A 20,563-nucleotide genomic window follows, 5' to 3' on the forward strand; every position below is an offset into this window, starting at 1 on the left:
TATCTGCTAAAATACATTTGGGGCTCTAAAATTCTGAAAAAAAAAAACAAACTTGCAACAGGACAAGTCAGAAGACTGGTGTTCTACAATATGTGTCCAAGATTAAAGGAGTATATAAACCACCAAACATTATAAAACATACAACATATGACACTGCATGTGGCCGAAAATAAGCATGAACTTGTCAGCATTCAACTGAAGCACAATTCCAAAACCTGAAGGATCTTACTCCATCTCTGTGTGAATTCTCATTGAGCAGTATCTTACATCACAGCAACATTTGAGTGTACCTTGTAGCAAATGGCGTGATAAGGTACTGCTGCTGCTCTGGTATTTTGTTAGTCCCTGCCACGAAGCACTGAACTCTCTGGACTTTGCCACTCCACCTCATCCCACTTCATCGCGCTGGGGATCTCCCCAGCGCCTCAGATTTTTGTCTCTCACCTCCCCCTCTCTTCTACTTCTCCGTAACACACCAGAGGGGCTGGCACAGTGCGAGGACTGGACCCAGATTCTTCTCATACAGCGTTAAGAACCAACCCTCGCTATTTGTAGTTCATTTATCATACCTCAGATTAAGTTTTATGAAGCTGTGGGATGTTGCCTTGCTTTCTAAGGGGACACATACCGGGTGTCTGTGTCAAAATACAACCCAGCGGAGGTCAAAGGGCTGCCAGAGCTACCTGTCCGTCTGGCACCGTTCGCACCGGGGACACGGCACGGCCGCTCCGCCACCCGAGGCCAGGTCTGCGGGGCACCGAGACCCTCCCGGGGCGCCGTGACGGCTGAAAGGGACTGAAGGGCGGGGAGCACTGAGATTCCCCCCCATCGTTCCCGGGTCTCCGTCCCGGCACCTTCCCGCCGCATCGGAGGCCTTTCCCGGCGAGCCGAGGGCCGGGGCTCCCCCTCCGCCGGGAAGCCGCGGGGGCGGGCGGGCGCGACCCTCCCCGCGCCGGGCGCTCCCCGGGGAGGAGCCGGCCGGGTCGCACCGGGCCCGCTCGCCAAGTCCGGCTCCGAGCAAGCCAAACCCAGCCCCCTGGGTTCGGGGTGGGCGGGGAGGGACGGCCGGCCGGGCGCCTCTCCTGCCGGGAGCGGGAGGACGGGCGAAACTTTCCTCCCCGGCGGCGGCGGCGAGGCACCGGCAGCCGCCGCGGCGAGCGCCGCCAGCATGGGCCCCGACACGCTGCCGCTCGGCACCTACGGCGGGGCGGCCGCCGCCGCCGCCCTGCTGCTCTGGGCCGTGTGCGTGCTCTGCAGGAGGAGAAGGTACCGGGGCGGGGGGCGGCCGCCGCATTCCTGCACGGCCGGGCCGGGGCAGCGGGGCTGCCGAGCCGCGCATTGGCCGCGCTGCTCTCCGCCCGCCCCTCCGCGCCGGGCCGCCCTATCAGCGCCCGCCGGGCCGGGGGCGGCGGCCCCCGCGGGATGGCGGCCCCGGGGATGCGGCCTCCGCCGCGGCCGGGGCCGGCGCGGGGCCCGGGGAGAGCCGGGGAGGAGCGGCGGGGGGCGGCGGCGGCGGCGCCTCTCCTGAGGCGGGCGGGGGAGGCTGGCGGCACGTGGGATTGTGGTCTCGCCTCCCCGGGGTGCGTGCGAGCCGTGCCGTGCTCCGAAGGGAGTAGCGCATCCCCGCGCAGCTCGGCGGGTGTGAGCGCAGGCGACGCCGAGGTTTGCCGAGGAGCTGAGCAGGAGAGAGCCGGGGCGGCCCGCGGCAGCCGTCCCGCCGAGCCCGAGGTGCGCCTGCCCCACCTGCAGCCGGCGGGGTTGCGACACCGGCCCTCGCTGCCCTTCTCTTTGTGCCGGGTAGCTCGGGTCGTGGCCATTCCAGTGACATCTGTTAGTGTTTCTCACTCTGTTCCCTTTGGTTGCTTTCAAGTGTACAGTCTGTAAACTCAAAGAAGGTACACACGTGTTCTCGACATTTCAAGAGGAACTTGGAGGGGGTTTTTTTTGAGGGAAAAAGAAGTACTGCCTGGAACGATGCTGTCTGAATGCCTGTTATTTTGTATGCTGACATTTTCCCAGGTGTTTTTCGCTTGTTGAAGTGAAATGCTTGGCCACGTGAAGCCAATACTTGATGCTCTTCAGTGTCTCTTCTGCAGCTGATGAATAAATGTGTGTAAAGGCTGACGGAGGAGGAGTGAAGAAGGGGAGGGATCAGTATTCACTGGATTGTTTGCTTATTTTTAATTCATAAAATAAGATGCATAGAAAATAATAGATGTAATTCTGAGTAGTAAACTGTTACTTCTAATAATTGTAAGTTATTTTGGAAGATGTAGACAAGCAAATGCAAAAAGAAAATTGCCCTTCTAGATTCTAAAAAAAGTTAGAAACGCAGTTTGGTAATTTTTAGACCAATTGCTTTAGACCAAGTTAGTCCCTAACTTTGGGACCACGCATAGAATCAATTGAAAAACAGTGAAAATTCATGTTTTGATCCCAGAAGGCATCTGTAAACAGAGATGGGTTATTTCCATGGTGTCGGGTTTGAAACCATTATTACATGTGACTTGACTTATAGAGCCCAATCCGTTCCTTAGGTGAGGCATCCATCCCATCCATCCCAGTGTTTGAGCAAGGTCATCCCACAACACAAACTGCTTGACAGACTAGACAGCAATGCTGCTTCATGATTCAGCTCAGTTTATGAAATGGACAGCTGCTGCTGCTCGACAGGTCACTCCTTCTCCTCATCATCATCATCCATGTTGCTTTTATCTGACCTTCTCTGAGCTTATTCTGGGAGTTAAACACATAAAAACTATTTATTTTTTGACAGATTTAGTTTGCTGCCAGTCTAGCTCCATAAAGAACATCAGCACAGAAAACTAAAGGGGAACAGGAAGGCAAATGGGATTGGGTGTCTTTTGAAGTCTAGAAAGTATTATAGTGCCTCAGCCATATTATAAAATGCCTGTCATTAGTTTAAATTCTAGTACAATTGTAAAAGACAGAATTTTTGAAAATGGAAACAGGCAAAGCTGTTGCTTGTAAAGTTTTCAGCCAGATGTGAGTGGTAGGGAAAAAGGATTAAAGAACTCATTTTGAATTATTTTTATACCACTTATGGCTGTAGAGTTTTTCAAGTGCACTCTTTAGAGTCTGCAGCAAAATGGTTTGGATGTTTGTGTCACAGCAGAATGATGTTATACAGAGGACCTCACAAGAGGGTGTACTGTCTTGTCCCAAAAACCAAACTGCTGTTTGATTAATTAACTACTTGAAAGCCTGTGCTGTTTCTCAAAGAACTGTACAAAGCCCTAGAGAGCAAGCAACTGCAAATGACAAATGGTAAAACCCATCAACCTCTGTGTGGTACACCCCTCAGCACAAGTTGCTGGTGTTGAGATACTATCCTGCTCCAGTAAAATGTGCAATTAATTTTTTTCTTTTAGCATAAAGTAATAAAAGAAATTATGCATGGTCTGTAGAGATGCCCAGCAGCAGCCTGCTGATGTTCAACAGCCATTTCTGATCTGTGGGAAGAAAAGCCATTCTAAGGGTGCTGTGGATTAAAAACATGGGGTTAGAAGTTAGTTCATGCTTCTCACATTTTGGTTCAAGTCTGTGATCTTGCTTATCACACCCTTATTAGTTTATCCATCCCGTGTGGCCTCCACTTGTTGTATTTCTTCTTTCCCCTTTCTTCTATCTGAATCTAACAAACCCTGCAGCAGGTAGGTTACCCCCTACCCTCCCTCAGGAGTCCACTGTAAACATTTGGGTACCTGTTGACATAGGGAGTGTTGGCAAATTACTCCATAAATAAATGCCAAAGTCAAGGCTATGTTCCTGGTCATGGATCATACCCATTTCGACAGAGTACAACGTGGAGCTTGCCTGTGCAAGAAGAAATATTGGTACTTCAAGCATGAGTGTGCTCTTACGTAAGTTAGTATGTTGCCTTAATGTTGGTATGCTTGTAGCTGTGTGCAAACCCTATTTAAGGGATTGTTGTGTTTAGGGTACCAAGATAAACTTGGTACAAGAATGATCAAGTTTGACATCATAACCACAGCCCTGCATGGATTCCATCGAGATCAGTACAGTAGGCAAGTGTGTGTAAATAAATGTGAATGAAAAGTAAATGAAGAGCTTAAGTAAGTAAATAAACACCACTAACTTGCACTTCAGAGTTCTGTATGTTTGTTTTGCTGGGTGATGCCTCTGTCCTTTGTGACTGAGGTGAAGCACAACCACCTTTGTGGGTCTTGAGAGTTACACATCTAGGAGCATAATGAGGGTTTCCATATCCTGGAGAAGAGAACTTCCTAAATCCATCACTAATGCTCTTTAAGCAGATGTTACAGGATTTCACCTTTTTTGGTATAGGGTGCTTCCCCTCTGTTTCCTCTCAGGCTGAGGTGCTTATTACTGGAAGAGAAAAGGTGTTGCATTGACTTAAAATTTTGTCAGAAAAGGTGTTGTATTGACTTAATCTGCTGTTGCCTTTTTCTGTAATTCAGTTGATGTAACCTGGCATTACAAGATTTGAGGGTGAGTTTAGCACCAGTTTTCTCATAGATAGGGTAGAAAGGAAGAAGAGTTTCCTTTTGTATAAATGCTTATAATTTGAGTGCTTGTGGCAGTAATAACACAAAGGAAACTAATTGGAGTCTTTGCCAGGTTTTGTATCACAGATGGTGAAGAAACAGAACAAAAGTTTCTGTAATCACAGAAGAAACTCATTTGAGTTAAACTCAATGTCAAATGAGTCTCAGTGCCTTCTGCATACTAAGAGAGATCTCCCTCTTACTGGTTAGTGAAGAAAAACCTATCTAGGCTGTTTGCTGGGGAATATTTTCTCCAGAGAGCACTTCCTTTTTGCTGCCACACAAAAGTATTTCTGCTGTGGCAGAAGCCAGTGATTTCTTAGCCTGGAGACTGTACAGATTATTCTCTTTGGCCTTCATAAAATGTCTTACCTCAGCCCCAGCTTTATGTAGTTTTCTTTTGGTGTTTTCAAGCTGGTTTTCCACTAGCTGTACACAGTCTGATGGAGCAGGAGGTGAGATGTCAGGTGAAGCTAACTCCCATTGTTCTTCTAGCAGTGATGCTGCCCAAGTCAGGGAAGGGCCCTTGAGATCTCTAGGGGCTGTCTCCTGCTAACTCCCATAGGTGTAGTACTATTCCACTTTTTCTTGTTCAAATTGATGCCTATTTTTGGCTGCTAGTGTTCATTGCATTTCCATGACTGAAAATGGTCACAGATTGTAACCAACAATTTGTGGAAAAGGCTGGGGTATTCTCTGACTCCCTCCTTGAGGAGTAGATACTGCACATTACTAGGAAGAGGAGGCTCAGGCTGACCACAGATTAGAACCACTGCCTTAGGGGAAGAGAACAGTGGAGAGAAGTGGAACAAAGATTGCTATGTTCCTATTTATCTATTGAAATTGAGTCCTTCTCCTAAGGTTTGCATCCCAAGGTTTTTCAGATAAAATAAATACAGACCAAATCTGGAAAAAAGTTCCTCATCAGAGGTTTGTAACTGCTTGGAAAGCTAACACACATGTGCTGTGAGCTGCATCAATGACAGGGTTTGTAAAAATTATTTCCTCTGCAATTCTATTGCTTTAAAATGAAAGAAGGTAGATTTTCATTACATTAATAGGAAGAAATTCTTTATGGTGAGGGTGATGAGATACCCTCAGAGAGGTTTTCCAGAGAAGCTGTGGCTGCCCCATCCCTGAAAGTGTTTCAGTCCAGGTTGGGTAGGGCTTTAAACCACCTGGTCTAGTGGAAGGGGGCCCAGCTCAATGCAGGGATTTGGAACATGATGATCCTTAAGGTCCCTTCTAACCCAAACCATTCCATGATTCTGTAGGTTTTCAGGGTTAGTATTTTAATTATTAGGAATGGTCTTCACAGTCATGATTGCTTGTGAGGAACATTTTGCTATGTGGCACATGTTGTGGGTTTTACTTCACAGCAGTATAGGAATTTCCGTGCTGCATTAGATGGGACGTGCATCTTCTAATATATTATTTCTGACCAGTTCCTAATGCATCAGAACATGGTGTTAACAAACCTCCAAACTTAAACAGTAAGTTTAAGTCAGTAGATTGAAGTCAACATAAGAAGAATTGCATGATACATTTCTCAGAAAGAATTTTGCTGTGACCTGAGTTATGGATTTAAAGCCTTGTTGAGGCAAACTGCCTTTCATTTTTCCCTTTTATTCTATATTTTAAAGTACCTCTGATCTATACAATTATGTTAATCTAAGATACTTTTCCCCAAAATTGCTCTCTTGAACCCAGACAGATATTGTTGAAAAGAATATAGATTTTGTCTTTGCCTTCAAGAACATCTTATCCTTCTCTGTGACAAGCTGTGAGCTTGCTAACAGCTCTCTTACCAAGCGAATTGTAGTTCACAAGATGTCATCAGCCTGTCTTTTTTACCACTTCTGCTAATTTAGGCAATATGTTAAGGTAGTTTTCAGTTGGAGGGAACATCAGGAAGGACAGATAGAAGGATACCAGGAAAATCTGGCCTCTTCCTTCTTACCTTGGCCTTCTTCAGAGGCCTTTTTTGGCATTCTTTTGATTGGACCTCTAGGGAGTGCACGTGTTTTCATGACCTCCTTTTGTTTACTGTCATTGTCCGCTCTTACTCCACTCTGAAAAGGACTGAAGACTGAAACTGTTTCAGGCAGAAAAGTAACAGTTCTGTTTCTTAAGTAGCCTTAGGAAACCTTTCTTTCTCACCATCACACTTGGGTTTTCTGTCAACTGTTCACTGCTGTGCCAAGATGTGGTGGAAGCTTATTTCTTTGCTTGCTTCCACTGGTCAGAGCTCGAGGTAGAATAAAATTAAGTCAGCAAAACCATAACCTTCTCAAGGTGTACAAGTCTCCATTTCCAGGCTGTTGGTTTTTCTTACGGCTCTAATAGACCTGGAGAGCCATTACATCATGGGTCTCGCACAGTTGTGTGTTTCAAGGCAGGGTTTTATTTTTATTTTCTTTTTTGTGCTGCTTCTCATCTGTCTGATTTGTAGCCTGTGTGTCGTGCACATTTTGAGTTCCACTTCCTACAAGTACTTTGAAGATGACTCTAAAGATGAGACCTCTTTAAGAAGATATGAACCTTCCCAATAATCCCTGACTTAGAGAATTCTTTGCTTAAGGTACACTGCCACCTAGCAACAGTTTCCCTTCCCTCCCAGTTTTCTTGACCTACTTTGTTGGGGGTTGTTCAGCTTTATAGTTTATACCTGGTCTGGTCTTGATCAGCATCCAGAACTCATCAGTAGATGCCATCCCGGTAAACGTATATATGTGAGAGGTGGAGATATTTTTAGTGGGAACAAGAGCTGCTAGCTTCTGGTTTCTGACTAAAATACAATAGTTTATACTTTCATGGTGTTTTTTCCTTCCCATATTTTTTGTGGAAAAGGCCTATACTTTTTTTTCCTCCCCTTGGAATTATTGATTTTGCTTTCTTCTGTTCTTTATTCTTTGGAGCAAATAAAATTAAAGGGTGAGAATTAAAGGGAATTGCTTTCCGCTCTTTTTATTATTCCAGTGCAACATGAAGCATGAAGTGTCCATCTAGAGCACTTTACACAAATGCACAGAGTTTACAGAAAGTTCTGAACAATTAACCCTTCTGCTGCTCTTCCAAGCTGATAGTCCCAAAGGTATGAATGAGGACAACCCAAGTGAATGTACAGTGCTTCAAAAATTACATTCATGCTTACCACTATATTTAGAGGAGGAAAGCAAGTTGGTTGGAAAATCTTAGCTGAAACATTACAAATAAAGACTGATTTGAAGGAAGACATAAAGGAGCAAATCTTAATCCTAGTGTCCCCTGACATGAGCCATGAACCACTCCTTTAAGCATGATGGCAAAATTTGGCCCCCAATGTGTTTAATAATTGGTGAGGTAACTAGAGAGCTGCATCATCAGACAACTGCAGGACTTCCTGGAGTCTTGACTCACAAAGCTACCTGGATCTTAGCTCCCCCAGGAAGGAGTAACTTCGCTGGGATGCAGGGACTTCACTAAGTCTCAAGCTTGCAGTCTTGCTTGTGGAGTCCTCCTCAGTTCCATTACTGTAAATTGGAGGTCAGTGTGGTCTCTTGATTTACAGGTAACACAGACAAATGCTTCACTGGGCACTCAGAGAGTTGTCAGAGATGCTGTAAATAATTCTTCCATGGTATAACTGCTCAACATGTGCTGAGGAACTGTTGCCTGTCCAGCCCTTACTCCTATATGCTGAAATACAATTTTAGGTACTGTATTTCTGCAGTAGTTAGCGAAGTTGTTGGATTGTGCCATCCACTTTAGTGTTTTGCTCAATTATGAGAATAATGGTCCCATATAAAATTGTTTGGGTTTGGTTTTTGGTTTTTTTTTCAGTCACGTATTTTGATTAAGAAGTTGGGAAGGGCTTGTTTTGATAAAGTAATATAACTGTTCTTAGCACTTCATCTAGTCAATTACTTAACTTAGAGCATCGAAATGCCAGAGAATGGGGGAAATACAGAAGCTAAAAGAAACAGCATACGTGCAATGTTAATACACTATATGAAGTTAAGGAAAATCTCACTGTTAAGTTGGCAGTCTTTTTCTCTTTTATCCAAGTTTTATAGATCTCCTTGGTAGTGGAGCCAGACTTGGAACACATTTTCCTGACTTCTAGTTTTGTGCTTTAACTTGCTGCTTTTTCTTTCCAAGACATTTACCATATATGTATGACATTATAGCTGTCTGGTAAACGAACTTTTTCAACCATGAGGCAGATTTTGAATTCTGATTTCAAACTTCAGTAGTGTTCTTTTTCTTTGCCCATCATTTACTGATCCTTTTACAAGAAGCATGTAGGATTTTAGGCTAATATCCATTTGCATGCCGTCTGGGAGAATTTTGGCTGACTGAGAGTCCCATAAAACAAAAGTTTCCTCTTTACAAACCACATGGATCTTGGCTGTAGATATTCAGTCCCTTTCTCCACAAACTGTTTTTAATGGTGCCAGATTCTTCTGTTTCTTCTCCTTGTTTGGCACATGTCAGGAAAAAAAATCTTGGCTCTTGTATAGAACATATCTTGTTTCCTCTTAACTGCTCGTACTTTCTATTCGTAATTCAAATCAGCACAAAAATGCTATGGTTGTGCTTCTCATGATTTAATCTTGTAGTTTCCTAAGCATTATTCCAGTTCTCTTAAAAAAATAATGCTCTCTCATACTGTAGGCCTAGTGGTAGGAGGTTCTAGCTGAATGCAATGGATGCGTTCCTGTTGATTTTGGAGAATGTGTATGGAGTCCTGGCAGAGTGGCCTGCTCATGCCTGTGGAGGCACATGAAGAAAGAACAGATGAGTAAAATGAGGCAAAAATAGGATGCTATAGGAGTACCCTCTCCACCATCCAGCTGCCCCTTTCTGACCCTGCAGTGAAAACCTGGACTCCAACGCTGCTCTTTGTAGACTCATGTCCACACAGGGGGCGGTTGAAGAAGTGTCTCCTTCCTGGCCCATGGCAGCCCAAGGATCTGTCAGAGAGCCTGTGAGTGTTTGTCACTACTCATTTTCCTTGCTGACAGCCTTACTCTGCACCCTTTGAGCTCTTGTATGAGTCAATGTGCTTCTGATGGCTAAAGCAGAGTGCAGCACTGCGAAGTGTGGTGGTTGTCTCATTTATGGTGACTCCCAAAAAAAATCAGCAAACTGCTTGGCAGCCTGTTGTTTCCTTACCCCTTTGTCTTGCTTCTCATGATTCCCCAGATTTCTCCTGAGTGGTCATAATAAATTTTTATGTAACTTGCCTTGTCTAAAATGGTTTGAACAAAATTAGAATTTTTTCAATGATATGTTGAAAAAATGATCATAGAAAATTGGCATATTTCATTACTTTTTGAAGTGATGAAGTATTTAGAAAAAAATTACAGTCTCATTTCAGCATGGTGTGAGAATGCAGAAGTTTTGCAATTATTAGCTCTGGCAGCTCTGTTTATTTAAAAAACCCAAAAAACAAAACGAAAAGGAACCCATATATTCCTTAACATGAGAAAACTACTACTGTTAAAACACAGTGGACAGAACTGATGAAGAAGTCAGTTTTTCAGTCTTTTTGTACTCTTTCCCTTTGTATGCATGCCAGCAAAAGGGTGGGTCTGACCCTTTGTCACAGTGTGCTGCTGTAATCTCTGAAGGCTTCTCCAGCTTTCTAGTATAGCCTCAAGGAAAACCAAAATACCTTTTTAGAAACTCCCATTTAATCAGGTTAACAAAAGCAGTATGTTTAGGAAAGAAGGACAATGGCTAGTATCTCCTCAGAGAGAATTTGAGTGACTTCCATTGCTGGTGCTCTCACCTGATGCTACAGTAGTGTTTGGTTATTGCATCCCTAGCTGGAAAATACTGCTCTGTATTTTCTTCTTCAGTGCTGGTATGTTTTTTCAGGTTACAGTAGCTTGTCTTCAGAACTTCTGGTTTGAGATAGATCATAGCCATGCTAATTCTCTCCAGCTGGTTTTTCAGCATGAGAAGCTTTGGTAGTTACGTTTGGGAAACTTCTCTGAAAATAGCTCCAAGAGTGGATTGATGACAAGGTATAATTTTTTCCTTCAGTTGTTCAGGAACTGATCTGCACTACTTACTCAACTCAGACTTATACTTCATTAAGACAGAAGAATGTCCATGGAAGATTTACTTTTGGTTTGGTTTGGTAGGTACCAGTATTTGTAAATTGTTTCCAGTGCATTATGTTTTTCCTCCATATCCCTCTCTAAAACTTCTATTATTTTGTTGGAGCAGGGTTTTTTATGTTTTTAAAAGGTTTTAAGATGACTAGGTTAGTTTCAGCATAAGTGTTTTGCTTAAATAGCAAATTTCCTAGACCTACAGCTGAGGGTGAGGCATGTTGCCAGAGCCCGCGCTGCAACGTTCATCTGCGATTCCTGTTTAAAAAGTAGCAGCTGTGTAGCTGTACAAGAAATGAAAATGTCTCTCAGTTCAGGAGTCATCCAAGAACCAATTGTAAAACATGATGAACCCCCTGAATTGGTATTTTGGAGGAAAAATGAAAGTACTGTGAGAGCTGGCTTGTATGCGGTGCTCTTTTTAACCTTAAGTACATGCCTGAAAGATTCTGACTGAACAGCAGTAGGACTTAGATTCATTTATCTGCTGATGAAATGGAGCCCAGAGTGCATGACTACACAAAAGATGTCTAGGCCTCTCAGTGACAGTTGCCATCACAGTATCCGTGACTGATGGTGATTTGTTTCTAGGTCCTGGAACAAGGACAACAAGCCAGGGTCAGAGCCTCGGCTCCTTCTGAGGACCAGATGAGGGAATCTTGAAGTTTGTGTCCCAGCAGCTTGCACGTAATATCCTTTAAAGCCAGGTTAAATTATCTGTCACTGTTAAGGCACGACACAGAATTGTTCACAGCGGGACTGGAGAGGTTCTCCCTGTATGTCAGTGTTCAGTGGCTTGGGAAACAGCTGCTTACGCAGTGTCTGGTTTTGTGGTTGAACAGACAGCTCAGTTTTCTGGCATTGCTGCTTTAAGATACAAAAATTATAATCAAGCTTCAAAGAAATGTTGCATATGTGAATGAGTCAGAATTATTTTTTCTTCTATAAGCTGTTTCGTTTCTTGCATCTTATGTAGTGAAAACACTGCTAGATCCTTCTTGGTATTACCACGTTAAGAGTGAAGGAACTTTGTTAACAACCTTTGGACTTCCTCACATAGAACCACATCAGCTATAATAAATTTAGAGCCTTAAAAACCTGTTGTTATGAAGACTTTAAAATAAAACTGTGCGGGCTGTGTCTGTTCAGTGGTAAGCAGCTAAAATAAGACAATGCTGAGATCTGTTGGGCTCAGAAGAAAGTTCAGGTTTCCTGCCTTCGTGATCTCCTTTCCAGAAGGAATGCTTTGTGTTTCTCTCTTAGAAACCCAAGTCTAATAAAGCACAGTTATTGTGACCCATCCAGTCTTACTTCCCACATAGTCTAGTCCTTTGCAACTCTCCTGCATTAGCTATATTAAATTGTGTTTGAACACAACTGTGCATGGAAGGATGTCCTGCCTTTGCTTTTTGTTTTTTTTTTACTTTGAGGGATGTTCTTACCATTCTCTTTTCACTTTTAGAAAAGGTGGTCGGTTCACTGTGATTAGTGGATGTATATATCCTTTTAAACATGAAAAACATTTAAGCAAAAGTTATGAAAAATATTCTGAGATGTTCTCCAGTACAAACAAACAAGTTCATCTCCTGTTCAAAGTATTAAACGCTGCTGTTGGAAATAAATACCCGCTTAAAGGTGTGGGAAAGCTTGTCTGACACGTCTTTGCTTGTGGCTCAATGGCAATTTAGTGTGGACTGAAGCAACTTGCTTTTTATTCTTTCTTCTCCACTGCCAAGAATGTTTGGGTGGACCAGTTTTTGTGCACTGCCTGCTGCTGCTCAGTAGTCTCTGCATTGCATGCTTGCTTCATTGTTTTGGGAAGAATATCAGCTAGTTCTTTTAATGAAGACTGTGAAATCCAGAGATAATTCAAATGGGACCAGATGAACCATTCTTTTGCTTAGACACAAAAGAAATCTTGTTTCTTTTGTTTTGCACACTATTTCAGCATATTTTGTTATTAATAATATCTCTGAGACCATTGTTTAGGAGTCGGGCATATGTGTTATCTCATGCCTCCAAATTGTGTTGCAGCAGTTCCAGATGCACTGTTCTCAAATACACTGTACTCAGTAGAAATGTGAGGTGTAAAGCTGTTTAAACTGTAGTGATACAGTTGGTTTCATCAAAATGAAAGCCCATGAAGATTTTTCTTTTAATTGTTTTTATCACAAGTGTGCTGATTTGGAACATCAGATAGTTTCTGTTATTAGACCATGTGAAAAAACCTTTCCGTATGTGCATATAGTTGCAACTTTGTAGGTAATTGGTGGTGTTGGAAATGTCCTGCAGAGATATGGTTTCTATCCCTTGGTCATTGTTCTGAAGAGTGTGCACCTGGCTCAGTTCTCAGTGAAAGACTGCAGCACTGGAGGTGACTGGAAGATGGAAATCCCCATGTGTACTATGGTGGTGGTGGATTCTGAAGGCTGCCCTAGGATTCCCACAGGGGCAGGGCATTTTCATCCCCACAGCTTTTGTTAGTGGTCAGGATCCAAGGCTCTGGGTGACAAAATCCCTGCTGTCACCACATGTGACTGTTTGTACCTCTGGTATCCTATTTAGTCCCAAGTGCAGTGATCATTTATAGCTGCATTTCAGCCCTGCTGTGTCCGATCCTTCCTTTTACTTTTTGTGGCAAATATCAAATGATATCCTTAAAGACAGCAGGGTGCTGAAAAGTCTCTCCTGCTCATGGCAGTCAGTAGATTTCTTAAGATTGTGGGAGGGATAGATTAGTTAATTAGCTGCTGAAGTATGAATTTAACTGCAAGTCAGCATTGAATAACATAGAATCATAAAACCATAGGTTGGTTTGGGTTGGAACGGGCTTTAAAGATCATCTATTCCAACTCCCCTGTCATGGACAGGGACACCTTTCACTAGATCAGGTTGCTCAAAGCCCTATCCAACCTGGCTTTGAACACTTCCAGGATGGGCATCTTGTCTATCCTTGGGCAGCCTGTTTCAGTGGACATTTCAGTGGACATCTCTTGCATTTTCCACGGTTGGGTTGGTCAAAGCAACCTCAACAAATAAGAGTTTACATGCTAAATTTCTCAGAACTGCTCTGTTTAGGAGAAGCAACCAGCACAGCTGGTAAAGTTCTTATGCTCTTTTGCAGTCTTTTCATAATCATTACAACCTGACTGCAGAGTTTGGCTGGTGTGTAGCACTAGATTTATGTCACTAAAGGATAAAGCCTGTATTTATCACTCCTCACTTTTTCAGCAGGCTTTATGTCTTGTATCATCCTTTTTGTTCTGCTAGATATTAGAGTGCTCTTTTGGTCTGATTTCTCAGTTCAGTTTTTTTTACTGTTCACAAAATTCATTGTGTTCTTTAGTAATTGTCTTCATGAATTCTCATTGCTGTGCTCAGTGAGTAAGCTGGGCTAATGAGACTCTTTTTTTTCAATTGAGTAAGTTTTGCTAATTGCTTTTATCACACTGGAACCTGTAAGGGCATTTTCTGTGGACAAAATGACAACAAAAAAATAAAGTGCTATTTTTGGTAAGTCACCTGGCAGTTCCTCATGGATCCTCAACATCCTGTCAGCAAACATGAGTGACCCCTTAACGCCCAGTGCCTCTAATTGCCCTTTCTTTCCCTTCTGTTTTCCTTGTGTGGGATTTCTCAATTGATGGGATGAAACTTGAAAGCAGGTAGCGATGGAGTGCATCTCCAGTCAGCAGTAGAAAGAATAAAAGAAGGGAGTTAGGATGGTCAACATGCATCAGGAAGAGAAATTTCATCCAGCCTCCTGCCCTGTCCTGGGGTTGTGGCTGATCCCTTGCCATCTCAGTTCATAACTTGTATTGTTACTTCCCTAACAGCTCAGCTCATGCCATGACCCTGTCACTTCTGCAGAGCTAGGGGGTGAGGACTTCAACACTTACCCTCTGCAAAGGCTCCAAATTATCAATTTGTCTCCATCTTCTTCCCCAAGCCTTGCTAACTGTACTGAACATCAACCTAAGCACTCATCTATCCCAGAATCAAATATTTATTTTCAGCATAATTATTTTCACAGTCATACATATATATATATATATGAAATAGATATAATTTTCAATTATATCTATTTCATATATAATTCATATTTCATATATAATTTTATATATTATTTTCAGAATAATTACTTTCAGCATGAAGCTAGCATAAGGTTTTGTGAAATTCCTAAGAAAGTATAATTGAACGAATTTCAAGCTTCAGAAATGAGATGGCAGCTATTTGTGGTATCTAAATGTATGGATCTAAATGGAGACAGCCTCCATGAGTTTTGGGTTGATCTGTGCTCTAGCTTTTGAAGAAAATTTACACTGAACCTAATAGAGTTTATTAACCAATAATTTTAATTATTATTGTTTACAAATCTCAATAGGTTTATGTTAAATCAAGATATATTTGGATCATTTTTTTTGTCTTGCTTGAAGTTTTCCCCTTAAGCTCTACTGTAGTCCCTTATTATCTCTGGCTTTGTCAAAAGTATCTTGAAAGCTTCTTGCCTTTTGTGCCATACCTGCCTTCTGCAGCACTCCTTGCTTCACCCAGGGAAGGGATTAGAGCCATTGCTATTCTTTTCATTTATATAATTCTGTCATTGCCTTGACATCAGCGTAATCTTCTTGACTGGCTGATCAAACTGATTTTCAACAGTTTCAGACAGAGTAAAAAAGTAGTGCATTTAGGTCTTCCTTGATTTTTCTGGCAGTTTTCTCTGTCATTCAGTATAGCAGGTTTTTTTTTATCTCAAATGCCTTTTTCTTTTCTGTGCTTATCTTCTGTCTTATAAAATATCCACTACAGCTGGAATTTTCTAACTTTTAGACCTTTAGTTCTTCTAATCTTATGTCAAAGGAATTAACAAGTGGTAACAGACCTTTATCAGACTTAGTATTGTTGCAGCATTCAACATGAATTTTTTGCCTTACTTTAGACATTTGAGCTTTTCCACAAATTTCGATAAACCCGGCATTTTATTTTAGATATTTGTTCACAGCATAGAGCTTCGGTGGTAGCTGAATCTTAATCATACAGCCAGATGAAATCTCTTCTGTAAGTGTGTAGAATTTAGCCTTTTTGTGGTTCATAGCACATTGGTAACAACTGAAATACTACTGCAGCAAGAAAATCTGTTCAAAAACACAGCAAATCCTGCTGCTGCAGGCTTCTGGAAAGGGAGCAATGCTCTGGTTTGCAGTCCTGGTTCTGCCATGAAACAGCTTTGGGTTTTGTTGCAGAGGAAGGGTTTGCATTTTTACTTTGCAGGATGAAAATCGACAGTAGTGAGGGGTGCGTTTGGGATAACTGCAGACTCCAGATCTCGTGGTGGCATTTTAAAGAGCAGGAAAATCTTGCCAAGCCGGCTGCATTAGATGGGCTCGTGGTTTGTCCTCCCACCATGGCTGTGCCTGCAGCAGCCCTCTGGCAGTGGCAGCAGAACCTGGGCATACCGGGGGTTGCCGTGGTTGCTCTTTCTGGCTGAGACCTTTGCGCATCTGTTTGAGACGTGTTTGCTCACATGGAATTTACTGGTGATTAGGGCAAATCAGGCCATACAGGCAGGAGTAGAAACCTTAATGCTAGATACATGCAGCCTGACTATGCACGAGTTCTTTGCTTTTGATGGACTTCACCACCTTCACATCTTACCTCACCGTGTAAAGGATAGTACTTGGCAAGTTTAGTTGGGGTTCGCAGAAGTCCCCTTAGAATCTGGTTCATTGAATTGCTGAAATGATGGCTCTTTTTAAGTCTTTGAATAGGTTTGGTTTTAGTGGGACTTAAGCTTCTGAGTGGAGCAAAAGGTCAAGTTTTTTGACATATCAGCACTTTCATGCTGAGGCAAATGTGCATTTCTGGTTTGACATTATGATATAGAATGTACAGCAGTATTTCCTCTCTTTTGTGCTACTAATTTCTGGGGGGAAAGTGTGGTTTTAATGTTATGCTTTGAATTTCAAAGTTCATAGAGGATGAGACCACTTCTTGTTGGTAGCTGAGGTTACTTAAAAGTAACACTTTCACTTCCATCTACATAACCCATGCTGGATAATAGCTTTCAAGGCTGGGGCTGGTCCTAGGTTTCTTCTTATATGCAATACCACATATATTTGAATTTATGGATTGCATGGAATTGTAATAGCCACATACATCACCCTGACCATGGGGCAACCTTTTTTCTCATTCCTAAAAATGTGAAACAGTGACTTGTTTCTCAAACTTCCTGGGTCTGAAATGCTATCAGCTGCCTGTGGCTAGGCAGAGTTGGCACACTCACTTCTGCTAAACCCACCCCTTATTTTTCTTTCCATGAGCTGGCACGCTTGTGCTTAACCACACTGGCTAATGAGTCCGATCTGGTGTTTCCCAAGGGGATGCTAACTTTTTTTAAGCAATCTGAAGCTTGTTCCCCTTTCACAAAAGATATGGGGAGGTGAAATTCTATTGACTTACACAGGAAAAAAGTACTCTGTTTGAGTTGTTGAGAAGGCTGAAGCCTTTAGAGCCTTTTTGCGATTATAAACAATAAGATGCACAGTCAAGGACTTCTGTCTTCCAGCTGTGAACCAATTGGATGTGAATTTTCCCTAATCACGATGATGAAACTAATAATATAGTTTCTAAATGTCGCAAAGTGGCTTTTGAGCCACAAAGTTTTTCTGATGTTATAGCATTTTTTTGTTTGTTTTGGGCATCTAGAAACCAAGATAGAACTTCTTCAACAAAATCCATCCTGAGTTTGTGAGAGCTTCCCAGAAGTGCTTCATGTAGCTTTCAGCTGAAAAGATTGTTGCTATAAAATTTTAAAGAATTTCTTGTGATCACTTTAGTACAATGTAGTTCCTTCCAGTATGAACAAAAGTCTGTGGGTAGTAAAAATAATGGGCTTTTCCTATTGTGAAATATGCATGTGTTTCTGTGCACTTCTTCCCACAGAAACCAGCTGTGAGGGGAGAAGGAAGGTAGGCTGGTGGGAATCCCAGTGTACTCATGTGCTGAGTCACAGGACACCCAATCTTTGTCCTACTCTGCAGAGAAAGCCACATGGAAGTTAATTTTAATTTTTTTTATTTTTTTTTTCAAAAGAAAGGACATCTGCCTGGGCAGTGATCATATTTATGCCATTGCAATAATGAAGTGTCTGAGTCCTCTGCTCTGTTTTTCCTTACCATCAGGAATGTCACTTCTCCTAAACCTGATGTTCAAACCTTAACTATCAGTTTCTACTTCAAATTTTAAATCATTCCCTTTTTAGGTGTTTTTTTCCTAAAATAATGAGGACTGAAGTAAATGGGAAGATAACTGCAGGTGTACAATGGGAAGGGTGTAGGGTGGGTATTTTTATTGGGGTGGAATAGGTGGTAAAGCTTTTGGAAACAAAGAGCACTCATAAGAAGAGAATGGCAGACTGAAAACCCCTACTATCCTTTGATTACTATCAGACATTGCTGCAGTCTTAGCATGCTAATTAACCACAACTGATACATTATGGATGTTTGTAAATAAGCAGTTCTCTTTAACTCTGGTTTAACTCCTGAAGATACTATATTAGGTGCTTATTTTTATCTAAGCTTTGCATTCATTTACCTTTACTGTTTGGTGTCAAAAATACTGATAAATGTTTCATGAGATATATCTTTTTTTAAATATCAAAACATAGATCTTGTCAGCCTACAGCTTTATGACAATAACTTTTAAAAGAAAAAGATCTTTTTTCCATAAAATTAATTTCCATTGCTTGCTGTTTTCTTTAGTGTCAACTACCATTTATTATCAGTGCAGGCACTTGGAGATCTTGTGTGAAACTGGAAGCACAGCACAACTTCTCTAAAGTGAGTTTTGTAGAAATGTATTGAAATGTACGTGTTTTCAGAGTTCACTTACGATATTCTGAGCTTGCATTTTTACTTTTCCTTTTTTTTTTTTTTTTCTCTTAAACCACAAAACATGTTAGGGGAACCAAACTGTAACCAATCTTTGGCTTTTTTTTCAGATTTGTGATTTGACTCCAGAGCATAACTATGGGGCTGCAGCTTTGGCAGTGCTGGAATGGTGCTGTTTGTGTTCTGTATTGATGATCTCTAAATTATGTCATCTGTGGTGATGACATGTGGTGATGTGCTGATTCTTGGTACCTGAAAGTCATCTTGACTTTGCTACTGCAGTGATGCCACACTGGGACTCGAATCACTTTTACTTCAACACTGAAATAAAAGTGCTGAGTGTTCAGCACTAAATTTCATGGCAAAATTCAGTTCATTATTGCACAGTCAGAAACTTTAAACTCTTTTCACAGGCTGATTAGTCAAGAGTTCAGTGAGTAGTTAGTCTGTCCACACTTGGGTTTCCACACTTTGTGTAATCTGCTGTGTTTCTCAGCTTTGTGTTTGAGAGCACCTGTCATACGCATCTCCCCAGAAAGCAGGGCTAGTTCTTCACCCTTGTGCTAATGCCAGGGTGCTGTGAGGATCCAGTCTGGTTTTCATGTCCTTTGCACTATTTTTGGACTGATGGACTTTGCAGACTTCACTGAATTTGCCCATTTACAGCAGGGATTTGGTGTATGCTGGGTGCATCTGGCTTTTGCAGAGCAAGGAGTGCCTCCATTGCTCAGCAGGGAGCATCCTGTTGTGCAAGAAGGTTTTAAAGTTTTTTTGAAAAAAATTAGAAATTTATCAGGGTGAAACTTGTGCACAAGCTAGGATCACTTGGATTTTCTCATAGATGAAAAGTAATGGCTTCTCATAAGCAGGAGTAACAGAAGAAGGTTGACAACACTATAAAGAATGCAGTCATTTCATCTTGTCTTATTAAAACTGATGACTGCAACAATAATTTATACTTTTTTTAATCAGGAAACAATATGGAATAAAGATCTTCAGGCATCTTGTTTGTAATTCCCCTAAATGTACTCTGCCTCACATAAAATTACTGCAAGAAGTTGATAAGTCTTTTTTGCTCCGCAAAATCAAAATGAAAATTGCTTTCCATTTTTTCAACCTGGTTCTTCTGCCAGATTTGTTATGTTGGGAACATGATGTGGTGAAAAAGGCATCTGTAACCTCAGGCTCTCAAGAAAAGGCCCATGTTTTATACATTATTCTCTTCTCTTCGATGGATACCTTCTAGGAAATGTCTTTGTTAGCTGTTCTTTTTTTCCAGTACAGAAATACTGCTTCAACATGTTCTGTGCTGAAATGTCAGCGTTGTGCTGTTGTGTAGGTGGTAGTATGTATTATACACAGTTTTCAAAACCTGAATAATCAGTGATGTGCATGACTTTGCCAGGGAAAACAAATGGCTGTGTCATTTTGATTTCGGTATATCAAGAAAATGTAACCTATAAAAGTTAATTAGCATTCTTCCAGAAGGGGGTTGTTTAACTAACATCTTTATTTCCATGTTTTCAGTTTTGTCAGAAGTTGGAGGGGAGTGCTTTATTCTGTTGCTAATATATACCCATAGATTTGCAGAGTATTTCACGGAGCTTTATCTACCATGCATCTGTCCTTCATTTCAGCAAAAGGATAGATTTTTCACTCACTTGAGCAACCACTTAAATCCACTGAAAAATTTTATTCAGTCTTTCATGTGATTTTTTTACATAGTTTCTATAAATAAAATTCCTTGAGGCTGGTGGTGTTCATGTTATCTATCAAAATGAGGTTTTGCCAGTGATTTTAACAGATTTTATCATTTGTCATTGAAATCGTGACCATCTGCATCACTGGTCACTTCAGAGAGTTGATGTATCTCCACCTCTCAGGAATTTGGTTCTCTGGTAGGCTCAGTTCTTCCTGTTATCCTGGCTGGTACTATAATGAATGCACAGAAGTTTCTGGACTGAAACAAAACTGAAGTTTGGGCACCCATGGTACTGAATGAAGTAATCTCTTTATTTTC

General features: G+C 41.8%; 1 protein-coding gene across 2 annotated transcripts in view; it reads left to right on the forward strand.

Moving 5' to 3' along the window:
* The first annotated feature begins 1,049 nt into the window (after nucleotides 1-1,049).
* Nucleotides 1,050-20,563, forward strand: part of CYP7B1 (cytochrome P450 family 7 subfamily B member 1) — a 125,352-nt gene continuing 105,838 nt past the window's right edge. The window contains exon 1 of one of the 2 annotated variants that reach the window (XM_086886902.1): nucleotides 1,050-1,266. In XM_086886902.1, the coding sequence (XP_086743028.1) occupies nucleotides 1,169-1,266 (98 nt within the window). In that variant the 5' untranslated portion in view covers nucleotides 1,050-1,168. The remainder of the gene's footprint in view (nucleotides 1,267-20,563) is intronic. The other variant, XM_086886898.1, reaches the window with a different exon arrangement.

Source organism: Cyanistes caeruleus, chromosome 1 (assembly GCF_971803275.1).
Source record: "Cyanistes caeruleus chromosome 1, bCyaCae1.hap1.1, whole genome shotgun sequence".
Lineage (NCBI taxonomy): Eukaryota > Metazoa > Chordata > Aves > Passeriformes > Paridae > Cyanistes > Cyanistes caeruleus.